This window comes from Perna viridis, chromosome 1, assembly GCF_037379345.1.
Source record: "Perna viridis isolate PV_CMFRI_1.1 ecotype Kerala chromosome 1, ASM3737934v1, whole genome shotgun sequence".
NCBI classification, from domain to species: domain Eukaryota; kingdom Metazoa; phylum Mollusca; class Bivalvia; order Mytilida; family Mytilidae; genus Perna; species Perna viridis.
In genome coordinates this window covers 38675695-38703137 of record NC_142445.1, presented here as the reverse complement: position 1 = coordinate 38703137, position 27443 = coordinate 38675695, and the positions used below count along the sequence as shown (strand labels likewise).

The window sequence follows — 27443 nt, the reverse complement described above, 5'->3', positions numbered from 1 at the left end:
AATCCTTTTGTCAATCTCTTTGTTAGTATTCAATGTTTCCATAGCTCTTTCAAAACAATCCTTCCGTTTTGTTTTTGCAGGTGTTTTAAAATGCAATAGACTTTCAATATAATCAAGAAGCATAGTTCATTGTACTTGATGGTACCTTTAAATAACAGGAAGATGTCAGAAAATAAAATTTAATATTCCACATTTTGAACTGACATATACAGTATTTATAACATGTTCTTTAAAGAAAATGTGCTTCAGAGTAAAACGATCTACATTTTACAACCAATTTTCACAATGATATAATATTCATAGCTAATTTGTCTGAAAACAGAATTAAAAAATATCAAAGTACATGATATGAAAGTCTAGACAGATATGTTATATTATAGAACACTCCAAGTCTTGTCTTATACATCTTATAATCTTTCAACAGTTACCCCAAAAATATGCATTAGAAAACCAGCCCATATTAGAATCATTCAATATAAGAATGCAGAAATACATGTACAGTACTACTGTGGTAAAGCTATTTTTGTTGGATACCAAATTGAAAAATTAATACATTTTTTTAATCAAAGAAATCATGTTTTGCATAAAAAAAATATTCACTGAATGAGACCAATTTGAGTAAAATGAAGATGTTGAGACAGCCTTAAAAATTACAAACCACTTCTTCAAACTGAATAAAAAAAAATATATTCATATAAAAAGGTGAAAAACCATTTAGTACAAAGATTTGTTTTTATAATGTCTTTGAGTTGGAAGATACTCTGTCATTTTATAACTAATTTTTCATTGCTTATTAAATAGACCTGACAACTGTATGTATAGAATTAACATTCAAGACAAAATGCACAGCTAACATATATACCGGTATTGTAAGAATAAAAACTCTTTTGTCCATGCATTAATTCAATCAATAAAAAATTAACCCACAAAAAAAGGAGTATCAATTATTTAGAACAGCCATATTCCCCATAATGTACAACAAAAACACCCTAAGAATCAATAAGTGACAATATTTAAACTGTTGCTATATGATCTTTAATGATACATGTACAAATTATTTACAAAACAAATTAGGCCACCATATGTCACAGACTGGCAAATTTTGAATTGTTTACTTGGACTAGATTTCATTTGAAAGGTCATAATAGGCTTTCTTATTTAACCTTTCTATACATATCAAAATCAATGTATTCTTTGATCTTGAATTCAGAAACAGTTAAGGAATTATTCCAGTGGACCATACCTGTTAACCCTTGGAACAGTCCATGTGGGAGATTCTTCTCTACTGTCACCGACTCCTGTAGGAGATTTTTACATACAAGCAAACTTTTGGTGAAAAAATTCAATATTAAAGTAGCTGTCTTTGTAAGAATCATGCAAAATCTGAAAAATGTGATACACCCCAGAAAAGGCTACATATTTTTATTTTTGTAATTAAGTTGTTTTATGGGTCTAAACTATGAAGAAATGTGCAATTATTCATTCAAACCTGCCGGCTCTTAGGAGATAATCAACTTTGAAAATCCAGTAGATTCTATTGTATCTAAGCGTCATTTACAGAGTTATCTCCCTTAATTTTGAAATCTGCAGTGCCTTCTATATAATTTTTATCTCCTAAAAGCATGGGTTATATGAAAAACTACATGTTATTTTCTGTTTACTATGACATTTCAAACAAAATATCAAAAATAAAAATATGTAGGCTTTTTACCCATGAATCACATTTTGCATGATTCTTAGCTGGAGTACTACTTAATATTTTTCATAGAAAATAAAGTAATTTTAACAAAAAACCTCCGACAAATCTTACATTTCTATGTTGGAAATTAAAAATATGGGAGGGTTAACAGGTGTGAGTGGACTTAATTGTGATATCAAGAAACATAAATGGTACACAGTAAAACCTGTCTAAACCAAACCAGTCATGAGTAAATCCAAAACCTGTTAAAACCAGGCACCTTTTGAAATCCATTAACCAATTTCAATGCATTAACCAAATAACCTGAAAACCTGTTAAAATCGGACATTCACTTATTCTCAGCAAACCTTTTTTAATGTATCTTAATGAAATTGATTTGGATTTATTTTGGAATATAAAGAAGACAAAACTGCAAAAAATACAAATCCCACACAGGCTGAAATTTGAAGCAGCTTTGAAAACAGAATAGATTCAGGAAATAGCCGAAGTACATGTCTAGTCAATTACAATAGGTTTTATATAGGAGAAGAAGACAAACTCAGTTTTAAACAGAACGTTTATTGGTAATATCGTAATTTCAAAGTGCCATAACTAATATGTGGGACTAATTTTTGTAGAATTTCCTTCTTCCGTTATACCAAAATAAAATTCCCAATAAAACAGTCATTTGTTTCAATGAATTACATGATACTATAAAAACTCACACCCACAAATGGAAACGTTTCACAATACATTGTTGCTTTTATATCAAAACATGAGTAATATTCAAAGAATTTTCTCATTCAACTGTATTCAATATCAGTTCTAAAATATTTCAACATTTTTAAAATTTAATTTCACACCAAATAAAACATAATTATTACAATAAATTATATCACAGTTCAATAAATTTCTTCTGGTATCATCAGAAGCACATTTTACTCAGGATTTTTTTTACCATAAAACACATATGGACCTTAAAATCACGAAACAAAGTTCCTATGCTAGTACCACAATTAAAAAGCACTTATTACTAACTAAGAAAATAAAGCAATGGAAATATAACATACTTAAGTTTATCTTCATTGCATTTTTCTAATTTAGGTGTTTGTTTTTTTTTCAGTAAAGTTTTATCGAACAGAGATTTCAGCAAACAATGAATATGAAAGCATAATCATTCGTAGGATATTAACTTCTGTTGGACTTGTGGCAATGTCCAATCATAAAAAAATTATTTTCCTTAATTTAAAAAAAATCCAGATATTCTGAGCAATTCAGGAACTTCTAATGGATTTATCAAATTTAACAAAACCACAAAATTGTAATCCTCCAAGAAAGTACTTTCACAGCAGAAAATACATTTTGTATTACCCACACAAATCGTACACAATAACGATACTATAACAAAACAAAATGGTACTAAAGTTCAAATCTGAAGATTTCTAATCAGCCCAGGAAGAAAGTACATAAACTACAGCACATACAATGATAATGTTCATGGGAAAGTGTAGTCTTTCTTTGATTAAATAAAAATCACCTGATGAACAACCTTAGGAAAGATAGAATTTTCTTTTTCACTGGCAGTTCTTCAGGCATTAGAAAAAACTACTGACAATTCTAATCCCTGAACATCATTATTGTATCTGTTGTAAATGAATTCTAAAAAAACTAGGACAAAATTTTCATCCCGACAAATAGAACTTAATACTGTGTAAGGATTATTCCCCCTTCTTTTTGGCAATGGATGATTAATGATACTTCAATCTTATGAAAATAGGGCCTATTTATTGTTCAATTCAATCACAGTGCATAGAATTTATGACCTTGTCAGAATACTCAGGTTTTCACTTCTGAATAAATGCTTTCACAATTTTGAAAGCTGAAATCTGATTGCTTAATCACAAAGGTCTTTTGAGCAGAAAGTAGAATGAAGTGTTGTTAAACCCTACATGCAGTAACTGAATGGGACAATAAATAGGTCAAATTTTGATTGGATTGAATCATACCTAAAAATGCTAAAAATAAAGTAACATCATAAAATAACACAGAGTTTGGATTGCTTTTGTGGAGGCAGCCCTTGACCCTGGTCAGGCCTCATGCTTTGATCTAATTTAGTTTGTGTTTCTTCTCCTTCAAGCATGCCATGACTTTTCTTTTGTACCCGATGCAGTATAATTCTATATGCACCAGTAATACTGTTTCTTGAATCACGCTGTCCAGATTTGAAATGCTCTTCATTTATTCCAAGCTCAGATAAAATTCCGCGAGTTTCTTTTTCCTCCTCTGAAAGTTCACCAGTGCTCTGATTAGGATTTAAATTGTATGGCTCAAGTTCTTCAGGAAATTCACAACCTTCTAGCCACTCGCTTTTTTCAATTTGTCGAAGTGTGAACCGGTCTTGAGGCACAGGCTTAAGAATACTTTTAATAAGAAATTGACAACTAGTTGATACATAAGCTGGAATAGTATAAGCACCATCAAGTATGCATTTTTTCAGTTTAGCAACTGTTTCTGCTCGGAATGGCATTACTCCAGTCACCATAAAATAAAGCATTATTCCTAATGCCCAAATGTCTACATAAGCTCCATAATAACTTTCATCTTTAAAAAGTTCTGGAGCAGCGTATGGTGGAGATCCACAAAATGTATTAAGTGTCTGGTCTTCTCGGCTTATTGTACTAAATCCGAAGTCCCCTATCTTCACAATATTAGGCCCTGCGTAGAACACATTTTCAGCTTTTAAGTCTCTGTGAATAATATGATATTTGTGCTGAAAAAGCCAAAAAAAATGTCACTGATCAAAGTGAAATAGAAAAACTGATATAATGAAATATTGGAATATTGGTGATATAAAATTAAGTACTTCTGAAAGAATGATAAGTTTTTAAGAGCGTGTCCATGCAAAAACCAGGCAGTGGGTTGCATATGACAATTTTTTTTCTCAAAAAATTTTCATCAATTTCATTTCACAAATACATTCTTTCTCAAAGCTGAATGTTGGTTTTATGATTAACTGCAATGATTAAAGAGAAATAAATAACATAGAAAGCATTTAAATTCATTGAAAAAGGGAGATAACTCTTTATTTTGTGCACAATTTGCTTGCTTTGTAAGAGAACTTCATATTTATTTTCTGAGCCATCCATTGTCAATCTAAAAATAAATTGACCTAAATACATTCGTTTGATATAAACAGTACATAGGAACAAAAAACTCAGGAAGGAAAAGATTTTATTGTGCCATCAATATTATAGGATTTGCCTTATCTTTTATCTTATATATTCTAAAAATTTTATCACCTTTGTGAATTATGATCATATTCTGTGCTTTTACGAGCAGAATTTCTGATGATAAAATTTTGCCTGTTTTCAAATTTAATTTTGCACTAGAGAAACAAAAGACTTGGTACGTGTATAACTTGATATTTTTTTTTTTATATTAGCTAATTGAAGAGCACTACATCTAAAACATTAAAATAATTGTTCGTCTATGCATCATATTCTTGCTTTGACTACTTTAATGTTTGCATGTTACGATAGATACATGCTTCAAAAATCAATATCATGTTAAATAAAAAAAAATGACATGACATTTTATCAAACCCAGTTCTTCCCGTTAATTTGACAAATTTAGATTCAATAATTGATTTGCAACATGTATACAATGTAAACGTGACAGGCATAACCAAAGATCAATTTACATGGCACGATCATTAATTTAAACTGTAACTAAACCAAAATGTCAACAAACTTTTAAATGTACATATATATCTTGTTCAGAATTCTTTTGTGTTGTAACTATTTGTGTATCTAATTTTTTCTTGGGTGGCATTGCTTCAGATTTGAGCCAGTACAGAACACAACAACAATTTATGGAGAATATCAAATTTTATAATCACTGTTGATTTTGGAACAGTTTTACTTGTGCAATAACTGAATACTAACTAACAAACTTATAATTCTTAACAAATGTCATCGTGCAACTGAAAATATAAATATTAATGACCCATCAAAGAACTGAAAGAACCTACAAAACTTTGCTATCAAGTTTCAATAAAATCCATTTAGAGAAAGCTCACCATATGATCAACCCCCGCTACAACCTGGGCCATTATTTGTTTGGCTTCAGTTTCTGGCATTTTCCCATCATTAGATATCTTGTTGAACAGCTCACCACCACCAGCATATTCCATTATTATATGCATTTTGGCTAACGTCTCTACAACTTCGTACAATCGTATTATATTTGGGTGGTGAAGTCTCTCCATGCTTGATATCTCACGGGACAAAAGTCTTTGCGTCTTTTGATCTAACTTTGTTTTGTCTATTATTTTAATTGCAACTTTTTCTGAAAAAAAAAAAAAAAAGAATAATAAATGTATGCTGCTTTGATGCTGCTAAAGAGATGTGTCTTTGACTTTGTATGGGTACATGTTGAAAATAAATCATCCTTCAATGGCAGCAGATACATCAATTTAAATAATGTATTCAGTACAATCTTTCAGATAGAGACAAAGTAAGACTCCCTTTGAAATTCATTAATGGAGAAAAACTCTAAAAATGGGCCATTATCTTGAGTTCTTGGTTGAATTTAGAAAACATATCAGCATAAAAGAACACTGTGGACAAAAGAGCCCTAAATTCAATCTCAATTTTTGATCAGAAAAGCATTTGATCAAAAGATCCTCCTCATTTTTACTCTTAGTGATGTATTTATATAAATGAAAATTTTGCGTCAAACAAACAAAGGGTAGACATGTATTAAAGCTGTCCAATACAACTGTATTAGTACAAAGACCCTTTTTTATCATATATGTGAAGTAGTCTTTGTGTATGAGGAAAATTCTTTTGCTCAATCCCAAGCTCTATACCTCCAAAAAGTATATGTCATGTATGCTTATTAACTTCCCCCTCCAGTTTAGATAAAAGGTACTAGTCTGTATGTATACTGGTACCATATCTGTTAACCTCAAAGAATGGGTATGTGGGAGATCTCCCACAATTCAATAATATTATGTGGGGGATTTTGCTTGATGAACTTTTTCATGCTTAAACTAAGAGATATTAAAAAAAAAAAAAAAAAAAAAAAAGAAAAAATTCATTAAAATATTCATATTTCAGGGAATGTACTTTCACATTTTAATCTCAAAGTCTTAGGGTGGGGGACTTTCAAAACCTGATATATATTGCGTGAGAAATCTTTCATAGCGGGAGTTTTTTATTTTAAGAAGTCATTTCCCTTACCCTAGGTATACCTCCTTAAACCAACCCTCCCACATTAGAGGGAAATTCCCATAAAATCAAAAACAAATTTAGAATTTCCCACATAAAATGTAGAATTTGTGGGAGGGTAAAATACTAAATAATTGAATTTTTATATAAAAACTTTCCTTTTCATAAAAATCTCCCACATGAGACAGGGTCAATGGGGAGATCCTCACACATGTATGAACTGTTCCGAAGGTTAACAGGTTTGACAACCTCATGTACCTAAGGTCTCACTAACCACTTCCGGGTCAAATGGCCTATGTAGTACCAAAAACACACTGAACCTAGACATATGCATTGTAAGTGCATTATTTGTGTGTATTATGATTAAAAGTAGTCAAAATAAAGCTGAGAATGTGTACTTTAAAATCATATATGTAATTAACTACAAAAGTGTATGAATATTGTTTACATATGTGAGTAATTTGCCTCCATGCTGTCAGTTAGCAGAACAGGTCAAAATGCTGATTTTCAGTATTATTTATTCAAGTAAATTTTGTGAAGAATTTCTACAATGATCATACCATTAGCATAATGATTTTGAAACCCTTATTTTCCAAGCTTCGCAACAGTATGCAACTTTAAGATGTCATTTGTCCTGGGAATTTAAAGTGAGACTTTGAAAATTACTTTTTAACATGTAAAGTAATGGAAACGTTAGAAGTGGTTAGTGAGACCTAATTTATCATTACTGTCCACTACATATTCCCAAGTAATGTAACTATTGTATGCATGATAAAACCAATATTTCATTTGTTACTTACACAACTCATAACAACCAGAACAAAGTCTAGAAATTGACCTTGAACGGGACTTTTAAGGTTAACTTTACAGAAAAAATCTCATTATGAACAGATCAATATTAATTCATTTCATACCATAGAGGATTATCGTTACAGACTTTAAAGTAGACCACTAATTCTCATAATTCTTTAATGTGAAAATGTCTTTCATAATGATTAAGGCGAAAATTAAAAATAGCTTTGTTTACCATACTCTACCAACTTGAAATCACCCATATTATCATTTCTTTGATAAAAATTTTATATTAAACATATAATCTTTTCAAACAAAATTTTGTGAAAGACATTGCATTACCAATCAATCTAAGTAAAATCATAAAGTTGGCAAAATAATATATTTTTAAGGCAAGCCTATGTAAAAATTCTTCTACAGTGAAACCAGCCTAAACCAAACCCAAATAATTTGAAAACTGTCTAACACTTTTGAAATTCCTCTATTTCAATTTAAAATTATTTTGAATCTGTGCAAACCAAACACCTTTTTAAACAGAACAAATTGTACAGTCCAAAAGGGTTTACTATTGGCAGGTTTCCTGCTTATTCACTCAATTCTTGCAAAGAATTTCTGGTAGTTGGATATTGATTTTTATTCTATTTTGTTTGAGAGTTGTCTTCAAACAAGTTTAAAAAGTTAAAACCCCTGTTTTGTCAAAAACAAATACTAAACAAAAAAAAAACTTGTTTTCGCAGATAATTATTTTCATATTTCAGTAAATCAATTTGATCATACATCTATTTATTTTGACGACTAACAATCTTGTTTGACATGTATTTCATTATGAAGGTACTTATTCACAGCAATTAATTTTTGCATTTTTTTCTTGCTCATGAAATAAATGAAAAATCTGTAACAAAAACAAGTTGGTTTTATAGAAGGTCAAGGTCAGGTCCATGTTTGATTCCTTGTTGAATTTTCAAATTGTCACTGAAATTTCAAACATTTCAGGTGGACAATGATAAAAATTAAAATGCTGGTCATTCTGACTTGAGGATCTTCTTTTAACCTTTTCTAATTAAATGATTTATATTAAAACACACATACCCAACCTTACGGCCTTGAACTGAATAATGCTGAAACTGGTAATGTACATGTATCTAAAATGACATTGAAGTCAATCACTTATGACCCTTTTAACTCATATATCCAGAAAAAAGAAACCTGTGGTGTAAATATATGGATTGAGCCTACCATAATTAATATAATAAAAACCTTTTCTTCTTGAAGTAAAAAAAAACACAACAGGAGACTAATAAAAAATGAACAAACACAACTACTGTAAGTAACTTATATTTCAAAGACTTAACCAGATTAACAAGATTCATTACTAGTACTAAGAATTAGACATATGATTTTATGACCATAAATCATATAAATAATTATCACTCCTTTTGTCCGTATTGATTTTCTCTCGAAGTTCCAATCAAACAGAATGCCATAGTCTTTCATAATTATTTATTACATGGAAGAAGTAGGGGATTAAATTCTGTGTGGGAATTTGTGTTAATTGGTATCCTTCCTTCTAAGTTCGATTTTGTTAAATGTTCAAATGTCAGACTCAAAAGAATTTTCAGTGGGTGAAACACTGTAAAAAAAAAACAACAAAAAACAAAACTACTTGGTCACATTACTGTATCTCAGAAAGCATTGCATGCATTGCAATTATGTCATTTTAACCCAAAATGTGATTTTTACTTTTGCAATTTTGAGAAAAACTCAGAACCAGGGATGTTGAAATTTGAAAAAAAAAATACAAAAACCTAGCCAGACTTTCCTCGGACCCCGTTTTGTTGACATTTACACATATCATGTAATGTAAACAAAAACGTTCAGAGCTACTGCTTATGTTAGTTATTTTAGCAATGTACAGGCATTTCATCCCAGAGTCCTATAAAATTTAGTTTTAATTTATAAAGATCAAAATACATGTCTAACCGTTGACATTATAAAGTAAAATCAATTGAATATGATGCAATTTGGACTACATTATACCATGGGTTCTTAGTCACTAATCATTAATTGAATACCTATGATCATATATGAAAATGTATTCCTAAATACATGAATTATTTCAATTAAAAAAGAACCAATTGTTATTCTCATTTTTAAGAAAAGCATAATTTATATGCTTTCAAATTTAACATATTTTATCAGCCAACATAACATGCATTCATTAAATATATATATATATATATATACACCATGAAAACATTGTCATATAAATAAATATTTTAATTTGATGAGAATCCTGCCATTTGATTGGTTTGTTGACAAAAATCAACATTGTTTCAATTGTATAAACTAACTTGCTATTTAGGCCACGCCCACCTTTTATGGAACTACTTTTTGTTTGTCAACATCCGAAACAACATTTTCAGTCACATTGTAACGTTGAAACGTTTTTGTGATAATAAATTATTAACTAACTTTATGTCTGCCGGGTTCATGTCAAATTCCTGCTTTAATAACTGTGTCTTCAATTTTGGAAAATAACTGAACATTTCCCAGTGATGAAATGACAGCGTCTTGCTGCTGATTTTAAAATGGCGGCCAATTTGTTTACTAGAATTACTACACTGCGGGAAAATTAAAAGTTGCTGTTTACTCAGTGTTAATAAAAGTGATGGATATATCATTTTTTAAAATTTTTAATTAAAATATAATGAATGTATTCAATTTCTGATTAGTTTATACGCTATAACCTAATTTGGGTCCGTTTATGCTGAAACATAATCTGCTTCGCGGATTATTCAGCGTAAACAGACCCAAATTAAGTTATAGCATATAAACTAATCAGAAATTGAATAAATTCATTAAATCATTTTTTATTTCACTAATTCTTCTTCATTTGGTCTAAAATCAGATATTGCAACTTCATTGTCTATCAGCCACAGGAAAGATAAGTGCATGACTACTAAAAGATGGACAGGAAATACACATACATGTATTTGAAAATCTAAAGATGTAAATTAAATAGATAAATTGCCTTGAACCAAATTTGGTAAATGAAAAATTAATGCAATTCATTGTTAACTTAATCAATATTTACATAATGAATTTTAACAGAAACAGTTTATAGAAAAGACTTATTGGAATAAAAGAACAGCATTCAAATGTCCCCTGCGAAAAAAAAGAAGTGAGGAAAACTTTAAATTCACTGAAATATTCTATGGCCAAGGGCCATAACTTCTGTAAAAATCATTCAACCGTAACCAAAGTCGAACTTAATCTGTAACTACTCATAGTAAGACTACAAACAAAATTTAAAATCAATTGGTAAAAGCATTAAAAAAAAAGTGCGGAAAACTGTAAATTCACTGAAATTTTGTAAGTCCATGGGCCATAACTTCCGTAAAAATCATTCAGCTGTAACCAAAGTCGAACTTAATCTGTAATTCTCTATAATAAGGCCACATACCAAAAACAAACTTATTTGGTAAAAGCATAACAAAAAAATTGCGGAAAAGCGGACAGACGGATGCCCGGCATTTCCATGTCCACTTGTGACACGTCGTGGGGGACAATATATGGACGCTACTAGCATACTGGACAGATTCCATTAACAGATAAAAAAAAAGTACCATCAACAAATGTACATGGTAGTGGATCAGACACAACCTAAGACGTCCACTTACATCATGAAACAATCTCTGGAATAGAATCCTCAAGGCAAGAGGAGGAGGGGATGACTGACAACCACCTGGAGGCAGACGATTGTTTCAGAGCTGAGGTCATGGGGCGAGGCAAAGAGATCAGCCTTAGACTGATATAGATAGAAGACTGTTGTGGATGCCCTTAGCCCAACTCGGGGATTACAGGAAAAGGTTGTGATTGGCAATATCTACTGTCCTATTTGAGGAATTGTCAACATTATTCTTATACGACAATACCTACAAACATACAATAAACAAACAACATTTGTAATTCTACTGGTTTGTTTTTCAAAAAATATTGTCTGTCTGACATATTTTTTTAAGAGACATACTGGTACATCAACTTTAAGAATAGATACATACAATGGAGCAGTCTTAAGTACATGCAAGTGAAGTTCTTTTGTTCTACCTCAAGACATACTTTGCAGAAGTATTTTAATAATTTATATATTTAGATTAAAATATTTGCATTATAAGTATTTGTTTAAACCCTAAATTGTCTACCCTATATTGCATACACCCCTAGACCTATAACGCATACCTTATATTGCATCCTTTGACAGACTATAATTGCAGTATGGTTAAAATCTGTATCATATGCTTGTAATAATTGGTATATCATGCATGCCTATTGACCACTGGTACACATCAGTGAAGACAAAAGGGTCTATTAATTTAAGTAGCACTCCACATAAGAATCATGCAAAATGTGATTCATTAAAAGTTATACAGAATGTACTGTAGAATACAAAATTAAGGGAGAGAACTCTATAAATGATACTAAAATACAATGGAAACTATTGGATTTTCAATGTGGATCATCTCCTAAGAGCAGACAGATTGAAATGAATGATAATACATTTCTTCATATAGACCCTCAAAAACAACTTAATAACAAAAATAAAAAATGAGTAGATTTTTTAAGGGTGTATCACATATTACAGAGTTTACATGATTCTTACAAAGACTGCTACTTGAACAAAATTTTCTGGGGAAAAAGTATAACCTCATTGTACTAAAATTTTGGTAAAATTTCATTTTAACACATTTCTAAATTAAACATAAGGAAGTAGAAACAAGATAAATCAAGTTTCAAATTATTTTTAAACATATCTAAAATCAATTGCACAAAAAAATCAAGTTCGAACAAAAGATACATGTAATTACTTGATATTGGCAACAGCCTGTGTGTATAAACTTATTACATTGAGTTAATAGGTCAATGCTGTTTGTTCACATAAATAAAACCAATATTTTAATTGTACAAATTAAGATGTTTTGCTGTGAGAAATAGTACACAGGAAAAATTGCAGCATATCGAACTAAAGAATTAATTCATGAAAACAATTACCGGTAAATAAAAATCATATGGTATTTATATGATTTCAATAGGATTTCATATAAAATAAATGGTAAAATTTTCAAATTACTTTCAATAACATTTTTAAAAGCATAAAAATATATTTTTACCATATTGGTCCTAAATATGTTTTCATATGTTTTAAAACAGATGAAAACATACATTGCAATTTTTCCAGTGTTTGTACTTTTTCATCTATCAACAAAAAAAATGCAAAATTATTATCGAACATGGATCCCTGGCTGCAACACTCAATTTTCATTTCTCTTTCCAGACTCCTTCAGAGAAAAAAAAGTTGGGTAAAGTGTCATGCAAGAATGTCTGGAACTAAATCTCAGGAGGGAAGGGGGCATATTATTTCAAAAGTCTGATTATCCTGGGAAAGATGTTATGTTTTCAGAGCATGCAAGTTCAATAATGAGCATAATGCATTAAATTGGTAGGTTACATCTCAATAAAAAATATATTTTAGCTCATCTTTTTAGTATGTGGGTTAATATCATGAAAATATTACTGTTTTAGGAATCCAAGTTAAAAATATACCAGATTTAATTAAGCCACCCACACACAAAAAAAACAACTCCTATATTTTATGATGCAACAGATAAAAAAAATGTGACAAATTTCACACACTTTATTGGTTTCACACTTTTTTTTGCTTGTCAATTGAGCTGACTGTCACCATACATCATGTAAAAACTGGTCATTAACACTTGTATGAATATGGTTTAAAAGATCAAAACATTAGCTTTGAGGTGGTCATTACTAAAGGTCTCCATGAAACTGATTTACATGTACAAAGGGCAAGATGAGATAAAGGCTTTTTAAGTGTCCACCTTTCAAATTATTTTGGAAACTCATAAGGAACAGAAAACTTTATGTTCCAATACAACAATAATTGTAAGGTGGAATTTCGTTGGATAACACTGTGAATTTCAGAGTATCAATGTCATACTAGATTGCCTAAAAATTTAGACCCATGCAAAGCTATATTTAAGAAGATTTTTCATTATCTTTTTTTTCTCACAGATATATTTGAGTGGAGATAACCATATTGTATAGTCTGTTTGAGTTTTATAAATCTTTGAAAAAAAATTCTTATAAAATCATTTTTTTTTAATTAATTCAATTTTTTAACTGCATTTTGGTTTTCTATTTTGAATACAAACTCTGAGAAATATTTTAAAATTTTATTTTCTGCAGTAGAAAAGTTCAAAAATTTTGGAAACAAATTTTTAAGAATTTTTTTTTTTTAAGACTTATAAAACTCAAACGGACTATACTTGAAGATTTGTCACTGTCAACCTACCGTACATCTGACGGTGGCAACCCCCAATTGACACTCCCAATGGAAAATCCAAATATGATACAAATTTGTAAAAAAAAAAAAAAGTGTAATTAACTATAAAAATTTACTTGTTCTAAATAAAGGATATATGTCAAATATTTGATCACCAGACAGCCTTGCTACAAAAAATTTTCACAAATCCTATCAGAATGTTTACTACAAGCTAAACTGAAATGTAATTATTCTGACTCTAACAGATTATATTCTTATTCGGCACCTACACAAAAAAAATCTGTTCCAATCTGTTACAATCTCAATGAATATTGTATGTAGTCTGATCAATTTTGTACATATTTGTACTTCTTCCTGTTTTACAAGTAAAATTTTTGTTCCTTATTTCATAAAACAGGTACAGTTTACACATTATTATAGTATTACTGCACAAGGTTTTCCATATTGGCTCAGTTATCGATCAGAGGCTAGCCACAATGGACAGAGGTGTAGCCGAGGATCAATAAATCAGCCAATATGGAAAATCTTCCGCAATTACATCTTTATCGACTAACTAGTCCAAGTTAGTTGAATGTTAAGTTAATAGTATTTGGCCAATTGGGAAACAGAATTACGATCAGGTGACTTGCATTTCCATGGAAGAATATCTTGAAGGTCAATTCTAATATGACATGCTTCAAAGCTCTTTAGACCACAGCCATATTAAAAAAGTGATGAACACATGACCAACATTTCGTGCAACACATAGGCTGTGTCTAATAAAAAATATGAAAAAACTAGTCCAATTAGAATCAAAATAAATCACAGAAACGCCATTTTATCATTGTTTTACCACAGGCTAGCCATTTATGTCATTATTTTAATCCCTTGCTACCGCTAAGGGTAAAACAATGGACATATATAGCTAGCCCATAAAATGGAGTTTCGGTGATTTATTAAATGGTAAAAAGCAAAATCATACCAACTGTGTTGAAAAAATATCTTGTTTTTTTCCCCAATTCAAATCTTTATAGTGTTACACCCTTGCTTTTTCAATTACCCAGTAGCTTAAGTTTTCGTACAAAGTCCAAATAGACTTGAAATAAAAACATAAATTTTCATTTCACAAATTTTTTAGGAAACTTTTTATAATAAAGCATGATTTTCACATAATCACATAAGAAATTCACTACAAATAAATTAGACCTTTTTTTTTGCTTAATGAATGTAAAAATCTAATTGAAAAAAAAATTTAAAATCGAGAAAACTAAAGCTTTCCTGCATTATGTGCATTATGTGGTTATAAGTTAATATTTCCTGTTTGTGTAAATTAAGATAACTGAATTCATTTAAATGAGGTGTGAAAATAATTAATAAGTTTGAAATATGCTTTAGTAGTAAGTAACAAGTTTGTTGTAATCATCAAAGATATTTAATTAGTTTTAAAAGAAAACTAAATTTTTCCTAATTTATTGTTTCACCTGCCTTTGATGATGACAAATCTATGAATTAGATATCTAGAAACTGATGGTTAACCACAGGATGAATACTTCCTTTGATTTTCTTATTCATGTTTCCGTGGTAGTAAATATACCCATAGCAGTTAAAAAACAAGTATAAAAAACATTCTGTAATACTTTACAAGAAACTGTCTCCCTGTGACTGACAGCCCTGCTATTTAGAAGAATAAAATAGCATATATTTTTTTTATTTCAATTGGAATCAAAAAGTACTTTGCACATGTGGATCAAGTTTTATGATAATCTTACCAATTGTTAAACTTGTACTTTAATTTTAGAAATCATTGGATGTATTTATCATTGCAGTTTTGTTATTCTAGTAAAAAAATATGACTTTAATTTTTACAAAGACCTCCTAAAACTCCTGTAATTGAACACGAATTGTTGTCTTTGTTGCAATTACAACTCAGTAATATTTTTCAAAGTAATCATTCACAAATACAATTTCTAAATTATTAAAAATTGGCTATGATAAAAATTTTGTCTATTGAAAAATAACATAAATTTTCCATGTGCATATTGTTTATTGCGCAAAGTGCAATTAACAAAATATACACATGGAAAATTTATGTTATTTTTCAATAGACAAAATTTTTATCATAGCCAATTCTTACAAATTAATTTTAAAACATATTTTTACCTTTAAACATGAGAAAAGTAGCTCTGAATTTAACTGAATAGGGGCGTGTCAATATTTTTTTATCCATTGAGATGTAACAAAATTATTTGAACCAATCAGATTACAATGTTTATCTCAAATTAATTTATTCAGTAATCAAAAAGCTTCTACAAAAGCATAAATCTGCAGCATAACTCAGACTAAAAAACTACGACTCAGGTAAGTTTAAGGGATACTAGATATAATACTTCCATGGTCAAATGAACATATTTGACAGTTATACCGTCCACCCCAGACATGACTTTTTATGAGCAAATCGGTGGGCCTTTCTAGAAAAGCAGAGGATGCTTACCCTACCGATGCACCTGTTCCATGCTCCCAGTTTTGTAGTGGAGTCTGAGTTGCTCATTTACTTTTGTTACTTTGTATGTATTATTTTAGTTACATTACTTTATGTTCTTCGTTGTGTTTGTCTGCTTTCCATATCTGGTCATTGTCCCTGGATTATATTCTTTTGATTTCTGCTAGAATCTTTGTTCCCTTGATTACTCTTTAATAGTTTTACTGATTTTAATTTTCACAGTTTTGAAATATGATTAGTGCTCCATGGTGCAAAAATTAATACAGAGGATTTATTTTTCGTGTCTATTTATTAGTTGCAAAAACAGTGAAAAACAGCGCACTGCTAAACCTTTTACTGTTGGAGGACGTACAGGTGGAAACACAATTTTTTGGAGGGTACCACATTAAACCTCGCAACTTCAGTCTGGATATATAAATGTTAAAAATACCATATTTTACATGTTTTTTTAAAATGCAATCTTTATGTAAGGATATGCTTTTGTAAATGCCAACTATAAGCTGAATATTTCTTTGTAGAAAGTAATCAGAGTAATTATTCAAAAGATTTTTTGGGGAATTTTTATTATTTTACACAAACTGTTATGAAAATTGAAGCATTAGACCAACCCAAAGATTCTATTTTAAGCTGTGTCATCTAATATTATTTTGATTGCTGTAAAAATGAAATATTATCTCTCCTTAAATACATGGCATAGGATAAATTTTCAATGTAAAAGTCCTTTTATTGAAAATTTGAAATAGGATAAATTTTAAATTTTATTGAATGTACATTTCCTGATAGAATTATAATAACAAGACAGTGAAATTACAAAAATGATAAACACATTATCTCCCCTTACGCAATTAAAAGCTCATATGATATTCCATTTACAAGTTAGTCGCATGGTAATTTGAACAAGAATAAATACTTTATCAATTGGAAACAATTTTTTTTCACCACACTAAGTGGTTTACTTGTGGGTATTACACAATATCTAAAGTTCCATGGACTATAAAAAGGATAAAGTAACACAATATGGACTCTCTTCAGTTGATGTATCTCGAAGGCAATTAGAGTAGGAAAATGCTCTTACAAGGGGTCTGGGAGTAGCCCAGAGTGTCAACAAAGCAGCTGGTCAAGCCACAAGTAAGGAGTTTTTTAGTCAGTATCCAAAAGGCTGAACGCTGCCACCAACATCCATTTGTCATTCATGAACAACATCCTAAGGGAATCTCTGTAAGGGGTGGTTGTGACAGACCAAAAAAAAAGGTATTCAAGACCAAAAACAAAAAAACCTTGTATTAGCAGATTATGGAAAAATGCAATTCCAAAAGGAAACCTCTAAAATATTTCTATGGAAATAAAAAAAAATAGATGATACCAGTAGTTGAAATTTGAAAAAGAGAATAATTGATTTAGAAATCACATACAATAATGATGAGTGGCATAAAGGTCACCCTTAATATCAAAACTGCTTCATCCAAACCAATTTTTACAATCTTGGTGGATACGTCAATCTACAAATTTGAATTCTCAACTAAAAGTAAAGTTTCTATTTAAAATTAAGATGCTACAGTGAAATCCAAAACTTCAGGTTTCCATGAATATCAGAATTTTGGTTCAACGACAAAAATAATAACAGTTCCTGTGAGTATGAGTACAGTGGAACCTGTCTAAACTGAACCCCTTTTGGACTGAGAGATTTGTTTGGTTTATACAGGTGCTTGGTTTATTCAGGTTAAATAAACATTTAAACTTGTATAAGAATAGAGCAAAAAAAGTTTTCTGTTAAAGGTTACTCAACCTAAACTAGCACGTGGTTATTGGTTTTTTGTATGAAATGATGGTAAACTGTCATTTTTGAGCACTACCCAATTTAAGTCAAGAAATCCTCCCATATGTGTCTATATAAAAGAGTTTTGATTTTTCACCTATCTACCTATCCTAGTTTTCATCTAATGCAATTAATCAATTCAGTTACCAACATGAAGCACTTTAAAAAAACAGATATCTATTTTTTCTTGGCCTAACAGGAATTCAAGATATATCCAGTTACGATAGGTTTCAAGGGATCAGTTTAAACAGGTCTCATTGTACCTATAGATTACTCAATATACATGTAGGAATGTGACAATTGATTTGACTATCATTTTTACAGATTTACTGATGTTTTAAAAAATATGGGACAACAACTATCATAAACTTCTAATATTAATATGAAACTCAAAGCCAGTTTTCAATCAAAATGAAACATATTTCAATAAAACATACCAATGAAACAATAAAATGATTGATTGATTGATTGATTGTTGGGGTTTAATGCCTGAGCAGCAATATTTCAGCTATATTCAGTCATTGAAACAATAAAAAGTTCCTGAAATATCAATAATGTAAGTACTGTAAAGATATATTTCATATCCCCATTGAATCTTATTATTAAATATTCTATAAAATCAAAAAAAAAGAAGCAATATCTAAATAGAAGAAATGACAAGGAGGGCTAAAAGAGTAATGCAATGCATCAATTCAGTTATGTTGCACTTTAAAATAAGTGTATGAAAATATGTAAAAAACATTACCTTTCACTAAAGCATGAATTCCCATCTTGACTTGTGAAAAATTGCCACTCCCAAGCTCTCCTCTTATCCGATAAAACCCAATTCTTTTCCCAAGGGTGATTTCCTTCAGACATCTTTGGTCATTAGACAGATCAAATGAAAGTCTTTCATAAGGTGTTGACTTCCTCTGCTGTGGAACCACCTCTTGATGATCTTCCTCCTTTGTACTGTTAGTAGGTGCACGACTTATTTGTTGCTCATCGACTGGCTTTGCTACTTCTCCATTTAACATTTCAGGCTGATTGTTATTTGAAATTTCTTTCATTTTGAGAGTCTCCACCATTTCCCGAGTCTTGTTTTCATTTTGTCAAATGTTTTGGAAAATTTCACTTTTAATCCATGTAACAAAAAATAATTAGCATGAGGTTTTTTGCATCAACCAGTTTACGCAGGTATGAATTCTTTCACTGTAACAAAGCTATCTTACTTCAAGTGGCCAATTATCACATGGATCATACAGAGTGCAAAAACACCTGTCACACTAGCAACCCTATGCTACACCTGAAAAACCAAATCAAAACTAACATAATTGTTATCATCAACAGAAAACATGTGACACCAAGTTGAACATATAATAATAAATACCAATAAAGAAGCAAAAAATCCTTTAAAGTGATTAACTATGTTAAAAAAAATCTATTGGAAATGAGACAGAAAATAACTATCTTTATGGCCCTTAATCAATAACATATTCAGTACCATACAATGTATATCTATATGATGTACCGTATATGATAAAATACAGTGATACTATCAAAGCATACAAAGCCGTTGGGACAAACACTGCTATACTAAACATAATTAATGATAGTACAGTGAAACCTCTCAAAACCAAACCACTTTTGGGTTTTAAAATTGGTTCAATTTAGAAATGTTCACTACCAAGGTTCAGAATACATTTAAACTGATATAAAGAGACTATACATATTTGGAGTGTCTGGTTTAGAACTTTTTTTTTTTTAGTTTTTCAAGGTTAAGTTAAGACAGTTTCATTATACAATCTTTAAGACCAAACAGGAATACTTCTATGCAAGTTTAAATAAGGAAGTTGAAGGAGTACTTTACTTTACCTGAAAAATCCAATAATATACTACAACTAACGACAAACTTGAAGCTCATAATTGAAAGCTATTTCCAGTTGTCTACTTTAAATACAGTCAAACCTGTCCTCAGTGACCTTCCAAAGAAGAAGAAATTCATGGTCACATAAAACAGGCATTCTTTATATATAGGTTAATTTTACATAGAATGCACTACAATTTTACATAAAATGCACTACAATTTTACATAAAATGCACTACAATTTTACACAAAATGCACAACAATTTTACATAAAATGCACTACAATTTTACAGAGAATGCACTACATAGGGATATTTTAATCAGTCTTTTAAGACAGGTTATTACTGAATATACCGGTAGTTGGTTACTACTACTGTACAAGACTATTTGACTGTACACTTAATAGAGAAATTTTAAGCTTTTCAATATATTAGCTACTTAATTGATAAAGTGACTCAATGAGTACTTCAAACAAGATCATTAACTATACTGCTCATGCTGTCCTCTTTCATTGTTGAAGGTGGAATTTGCAAATCTGTCATAGATTAATAGGGTATTGACAAACTTCTAGTTTATACTTCAGAATTGATATTTCAAATTGGATACAAACATTTTGCACTTACATTTATTAATTACCAGTACTCAAGTTGACATTTGATAGCAAACTCAGGCCTCAGGAATACTATATAAACATGAAATAAAATAAACTGCACATCCAAGATAAAATTCAAAGTCGTTTTCATCTTATTAAGAGTTAAGTTCTTGACCACTTTTGTCAGAATCAATCAGTTCAATGAGTTCAAATGATAGGGAGGAACTCTTAAGTTAGTTAACCTGATGGCTTCTTTGAGGAAAAACATACTATGGATGTGTCAAAAATAAATTTTCTCTTTCAATGAATTAGCCATATTGAAAAGAGTTAGTATTCCAGGAAACAGAGACTCATGCCCTGTATGGCTCTCCTTTAAGGACCAGAAAACCCTTTCAAATAATTTTCAGATGATTTTGATTTTTTTTTTTTGCAACTTATGGCCACACATTTTTAGTGATCTTGTGTGTAAAATATACAATTCGAAAATAATCATGATAAAAAAAAACTCTAAATTTTATCTGTCTTTTTCAAGTTTGAAGCTGAAAACTGGTCATATCTTCAAGTTAATTGTATCTTAATACAGACCTGTTTACGTTACCTACTGTTAACGACAAACCCTAATTTTCGTGATATTAATTTTTTAATGACATGTGCATAAAATCCAGAATTTTGATCTGGTACTCTCATCATGAAATGAATGAAATATCTGCCATAGGAGTCACACAGGATGGAAAACTAAAATCAATCAATCAATAAGTCAACTAATTGATTAATATTAATAACCTGTAGGTTTTGAAGCTACAAACATCCATAACTAAATAGATGTGGTGATAAGGGATTGTACAACTAAGTAACAAGTAAGTACTTAGCGAACTAATCAGAATTCACACCTTGAAATCAACTAATGGGGCTTTCATTGATTTGAGGCCGCTGAACTTATTCAAACTTGTTTTCAAAGTTTACCAAATAAATCTAATGTTGGTGCGGAAGAGCATTATTTCAACTTTTTGAATACAAATATGAAGCAAAACAAACCATACTGCAGTTGCTGCACATTTAAAAAAAATATTTCCATTAATTTTTACCATTTAAATTCTTTTTGTAGAAAATTTAAGGAACATTAATAAACTACACAAAAGTTTGGATAACAATAATGGGAAATTAAATAAAAAAAGATGAATGATCCTTGATCCTAGTACAAAGTTTTTTGATAATGAATCTTTTCTTCATAGCATGCACAAATATCATTTTAAAATGAGGCAAACAGACCACAAGGACCTATGTTTATTATAAGTCCTTCATGTAGTTAATTGACAGGTTTTGACACTAACTTTATATGTTTTGTGGTCAACAGGACTACGTCAAGAGTAAAACAGGTAGTCCGCAGACGGTAATGATGGTTCTGATCTTAGTTCCTATGAAAAATAAGACAAAATTTAGATAGCCTATAGGACTATCATAAATATTTTTCAAGTAGTCCACTCCAAAATTAAAGTGGCACAGGACTACCAGAATACTGTTAGTGTCAATCCATGATTTGACATGTTTTTTTCCTTGGGAATGGTCAGTGACAACAATCCCAACTAGAAAAAATGATCACAAACTTGATGTCCCTCAAAAAATGTTTGGATCAAAATCTAAAATTGGAAATTACTGGGATTATTTGATAAAGATTCTGTGAAAGTAATTTCAGTTTCATCAAAATCAATTCAGTGTTACTCTAGGAGGAGTTATGGATAAGAGATGAGTACCCCTCTGTGTAACAGAATGAAGGAAGGAAGGAAGGAAGGAAGAACATCCCTATCACTGCATATCCCCCACTGAAATATAATATATGATTAATATTACTAAGATTGGAGTAATGAAAGAGTAACCTGAAGGTTTTTCCTCACTATGATAATACATTCAGGGCTATAACGGCATTTCAAAAACATGGACAACCAGAACTGTGGGTGAGCGTACGACATGTGAAACCCCGAAGGCACCACTTAAAGTAATGTTTGTTTCCCCTTCCCCAACCCCATCTCTTTGTTTTGGGTTGATAGGTAGGGAAACTATTTTTTTCCATATATAAAAACTGATTCTGTAAAAACCATCATCAAAGAAGTGAAAAATGTTACTTTGAAATTTGTTTTTAATCTTGTCAGAGAATGGCAATAAATTTATTAGGATATGACCCATTTTTATGGGTAGGAAGGTAAGGGGGAACCAATTTAATTTTAATTTTGGCCTTATTCTCCTTTCACAGCATCTGACAATAATTATTTTCCTTTATATGTACATCTACACCTTCAAATAAAGTTTCCTCAAAATCAACTGAAATATGTGAAAAACTTGATCATTCTAAAAAGAAGTCATTATAACACAGCAAGAAAAAGAACTTTGTAATTTTGTAGGCATGATAAGAAGGGGTTTTAGAAAAATACCTGTCCCATATTGGCAAATTTTCCTTAAGATGAGAAGATGCTACAAAATCCCAGGCCTTTGGCAGAAATACATTAGCACTTGACTTAACAACTGCAAGGTTATAATGTTAACTGTGAACAGTTTTAAATTGGTAATTGTCCCTCAAATCATTACAATAATGTTCTTTACAGAAATTATCCAGAAAGTTAAATTTCTCATGTAGCAAATTACTCAAAACAAAAAGTATATGCTTTGAGTAATAGCATGGAATTGCTGCACATAGGCCCCAAGGACAATCTAATTTGAAACATCATGTAACATATGCACCACGAAGAAATTATAAATTGGAAATACCTACCTAATCAATTCAATTCTAGAGCAATAAATCAAGATATGTTTACTAAATAAACATGAAAATAATACAATAAAATGCCTAGAAACCATAGTAAAGTACACTTGCATGCGAGAAATCAATATAATTGTCATATATAGTCCATTATCTAACAGTCTGATTTGAATAAAATTGTTTTTACTCCAATATCAATAGAAACGCATGGGAAAATAAGCTATATAATATGCCTCATTTATCTTTAACATTATGATGAAGGAGGAAGTAGATGTAGGATCAACAGTCTGACCTAATGAATGTCAGAAAGATCTTAAGACATTGTTTTAAACTAATTGTATGGTACATTTGAAAAATTGCTAGGGTTGTTGGCAAAAGCAGATTATACTTCATCCAAAATGTTTATATGTGGGCGTTCAACATTTAATTGGAATAAGATTTTCAATGTCTCCCCCCTTCTTTTTCATATCAACGTGAACATTTAACATAACCCATATCAGAGTGAACAGCATAATAATAATTGGATGGGCTGGTGTCACAAGCAAAATGTATAAATTTGTTAGTCTTCATATTTATTAAAGGTTTCTTTATTTTTACGGGAGCTGTTGAAAATGGCAACCTTGATGGATATGACAACTCAAAAGAATATTGTATTTTTTTTAACAGGAAAAGACTTCATAAGCAAAATGTTCTTGTGTCTAATCCCTGGTGTGCAATATTCTACAAAAAAATATGTTAAAACTGAATAGGACATCAACTAGTTGAGCATAAGAATCTAACTGTAAAAACCTAGAGATGTTAATCATTTTTTTATTGTGATGTTTGTAAGATAATTCAATTATGGTCCTGTTTTCACTTTTTCTAAAAAATGTACATCTTTAGCACACAAATTAAAACGAAGTATCGAAGAAAAAAATATTACCATTCAAATAAATCATAGTAGTCAACTCAGTAATTTCCAAACTTAAGTTCCAAAAGTAATTATCTTTGAAGATAATTGTGTACCTGTACCAAGTTTTGTGATGATGATTATAGAAAAATACTTAAGGAGGTAGACCTTGGGTAAGGCAACTAAGGGACACAACTCTTTCAAATCATTGGAATGTTTGTATTCAGCATTTTACATCAATGTCATGTAAGCATCAAAGTAACTTGGACTAATTCCATTCTATTTCAAATGAAAGCTTGAAAGGCTATGGTGAAATTGAATATGATACAAGCATATCACTGATGTCAAAAGTTGTGTCCCTTACTCAAGGCCTACCTCCTTAAACCTCAGGCTTGACGTTATGATTCAAATGCACTTAATTCTAATGTGGTTACAAAATTAATTGGGTAACATAAATTTCAGGGTACCACTTTGAAAACTGACCCTCACATTTTTCAATGCACATGGGGACCTTACCTGGGTTAACAAGATTTTTAGTTGCACAGGTAAATGCAACAGTTGCCTTATAATGGAGATAACTACCTATCCTCTTTTTTCTTTAATAAAGTACATGTAACAGGAAACAAGATATAAACTTTTTTACCACAAAATGAAAACCATAACTCAAAACCAGAAGTCGTTTATTCAGAAAAACAATATTATTTGGCAGAAAAAAGTAGTGATTTTATTTATTCAGGTTACTATAGGTAGTTCAATTTAGTAGTCATTTTAAAGTCTCAAAATATCAACAAATAAAATCAAAATCAAACAAGAAAATAACATATTAAAACAGTCAAAATTCTTCTGATGACACGTTTTGACAAAACCGAGAACAACAAAGAATCTGTAAATGTTTGCACATGAGAGTAAACTTGTTGATAATAAGGTGATAATGATTGAGCTATTTATACTACTTACAAAGGCCTCACGGGGTGTATGAAATGCTAAAAGTGTCTCTTGCCTTTTGTTTGGTCAGTACCTCACACATCTACAATTATTACAGCACAGGATTGGGCCAGCCTTGAGAACAAATTTAATTCACTTACAAATTCAGTGTGTCATTTATCTTTATAAATATAAAGGTCGATGTGAAAATCTTCTTGAATGTAATCATTTTTCATTGAACAAACTTTAACAAAATATCTCCTAAAAAAAATGGGTCAGTTGATTTTAGTTATTGGTTGATATTGATTCTTAAATCATGTGCTTATAACCATTTTTATAAGAACAACAACTTCACAAGCCATGCATCAAGAGGACAGGTGAAATGTACGTAAAGGGTAAGGTCATCACTATCAAAAAGTATTCAAAAATTTAAAAACATGCATGTGAAAATTAACTTTCCATTTATTCCACTTGGCATATGATTATATCATTACAGGCCAAATGAAAATTTCTCTAATACTGTGGAAGTACATGTACTACTATTGTTCATGAGGTACCAATTTTCATGGTTTTTGTGTGTAGCCAAACCACGAAATTTGGTTCCCAACAAATTTTACAAAAGGGAGATTGCCATTGATGTGTATACTGAAAACCCCATAACCAAGAATTCAAAAATCCACTAACTTGTATTTCTTGCCTAATCCACAAAAATTGGTATCAAAGAATTAAAGTACTTTCACAGTATAAAACATTACCAACCCATTTGATTTAGAAAGTTGTTTTCTTACATGGAAACCTTTAGGAGGACTGAAACTACCTTTTCAAAATTAGTCTTTGGTCCTCATGCACCAAAGATCTCACCCCCATTTAATAAATATGAATTATTTACAAAATAATTCATGTGAATGTAAAATGTATATCTGGTGTTCACAGTTCACATTACGCAATCCAGGAAAATTATATTTCTTAAAAGCTTACCGTCTTCATATGACATCATGATGTGTGATGGGTTTACAATTTGATGATAATGTTGCTTTTAAAAAAAAATCAGGGATAAATTATATATTTGAATGTTGCTACATGCCTCATAACTATAGCCACAATTTTTTGATGCAGAAAATACATTGTATGTTGTCTCTTATATACATGTATATAAAACTTCATGATATGTTATGTCTAAACTCCTAACAAAAATTTCAAAATATCCCAATCCAAGGTTCACGGTTTATCACATGTATATGTTTACACCCTTGTTCCCAAAAACTGGCTTCATACAGTCACAGTGTGCTCATGAAGCTGTTTAAGAGGATTTAAAATTTGCAAGTCAAATCAAAATGTTTCTTTGAAGGTGAACTTCAAAACCAATGGCTAATGCACTAGTAGTTTCTCTTGAAGAGGAATAAAACCATCAAATATGAGCAGGTTGGGGAAAAGAAGCTTACAGGTGCAACTTCACAAAGTATGATGTAGTATCCACGTTTACCGGGAAATTCCGTCACATTTTTGCACATTCATTGTTATGTTACGCTGCCACGATGTTATCTTTGTTTTGTTTTGAGTCAGCCATTATCAATAAACTGTTCTATGATCTGTCTGTGTTTTCCATGATTTCTTAGATGTTTCACATGACTGTTATCATATTAAAGATACTTGTTTTCTTTAAATAATCCTAGCTAAGTTTTAAGTTCGTTTCCGATATTTTATTTAATTCTGTATTTTATGAGTATTGGCATTCAAGAAATAAGCCTTCTGAAAAAATCTACTGCAATATGTTAAATGGAAAATGTCAACGTATTAGGCACTATAGCAGTGCTTAAAAAATAGGACACTTGAGTCAAATGAATGTTTGTATGACAGTGACATTGACTTGAGAACGGCACCGCTTTAGCACTGTATCGTGATATTCAGAGGTTGACAACACCTAAGGAATTGGTTCTTATTCGTAATTTAAACATTTATCTTACCTGCTTACATTTTGATTGAAAAATACCCCAGCTCAATAAGTAATATATAGAACATTAAGAACAGGAAGTAGACCTTTACGCTTCACATCACCTATGGCAACAACAATCGTAATTCAAGACAG

At 30.5% G+C, this 27443-nt stretch overlaps 1 protein-coding gene across 3 annotated transcripts; it reads right to left on the bottom strand.

The window, feature by feature from the left end:
- Nucleotides 1–165: 165 nt before the first annotated feature.
- On the bottom strand, nucleotides 166–27443 carry LOC148628674 (serine/threonine-protein kinase NIM1-like). 3 transcript variants are annotated; one of them, XM_088592268.1, is made up of 5 exons: nucleotides 27322–27340; nucleotides 20209–20315; nucleotides 19100–19639; nucleotides 5757–6025; nucleotides 166–4448 (listed from the first exon to the last, which is right to left on the bottom strand). In XM_088592268.1, the coding sequence occupies exons 3-5, from the start codon at nucleotides 19419–19421 to the stop codon at nucleotides 3711–3713; spliced, it is 1329 nt and encodes a 442-aa protein (XP_088448394.1). In that variant the 5' UTR covers nucleotides 19422–19639; nucleotides 20209–20315; nucleotides 27322–27340; the 3' UTR covers nucleotides 166–3710. The 3 variants fall into 3 exon arrangements, with proteins under 3 accessions (XP_088448394.1, XP_088448375.1, XP_088448384.1); XM_088592249.1 differs by lacking the exon at nucleotides 20209–20315 and having other exon boundaries at nucleotides 27322–27443; XM_088592258.1 differs by lacking the exon at nucleotides 20209–20315 and having other exon boundaries at nucleotides 27330–27428.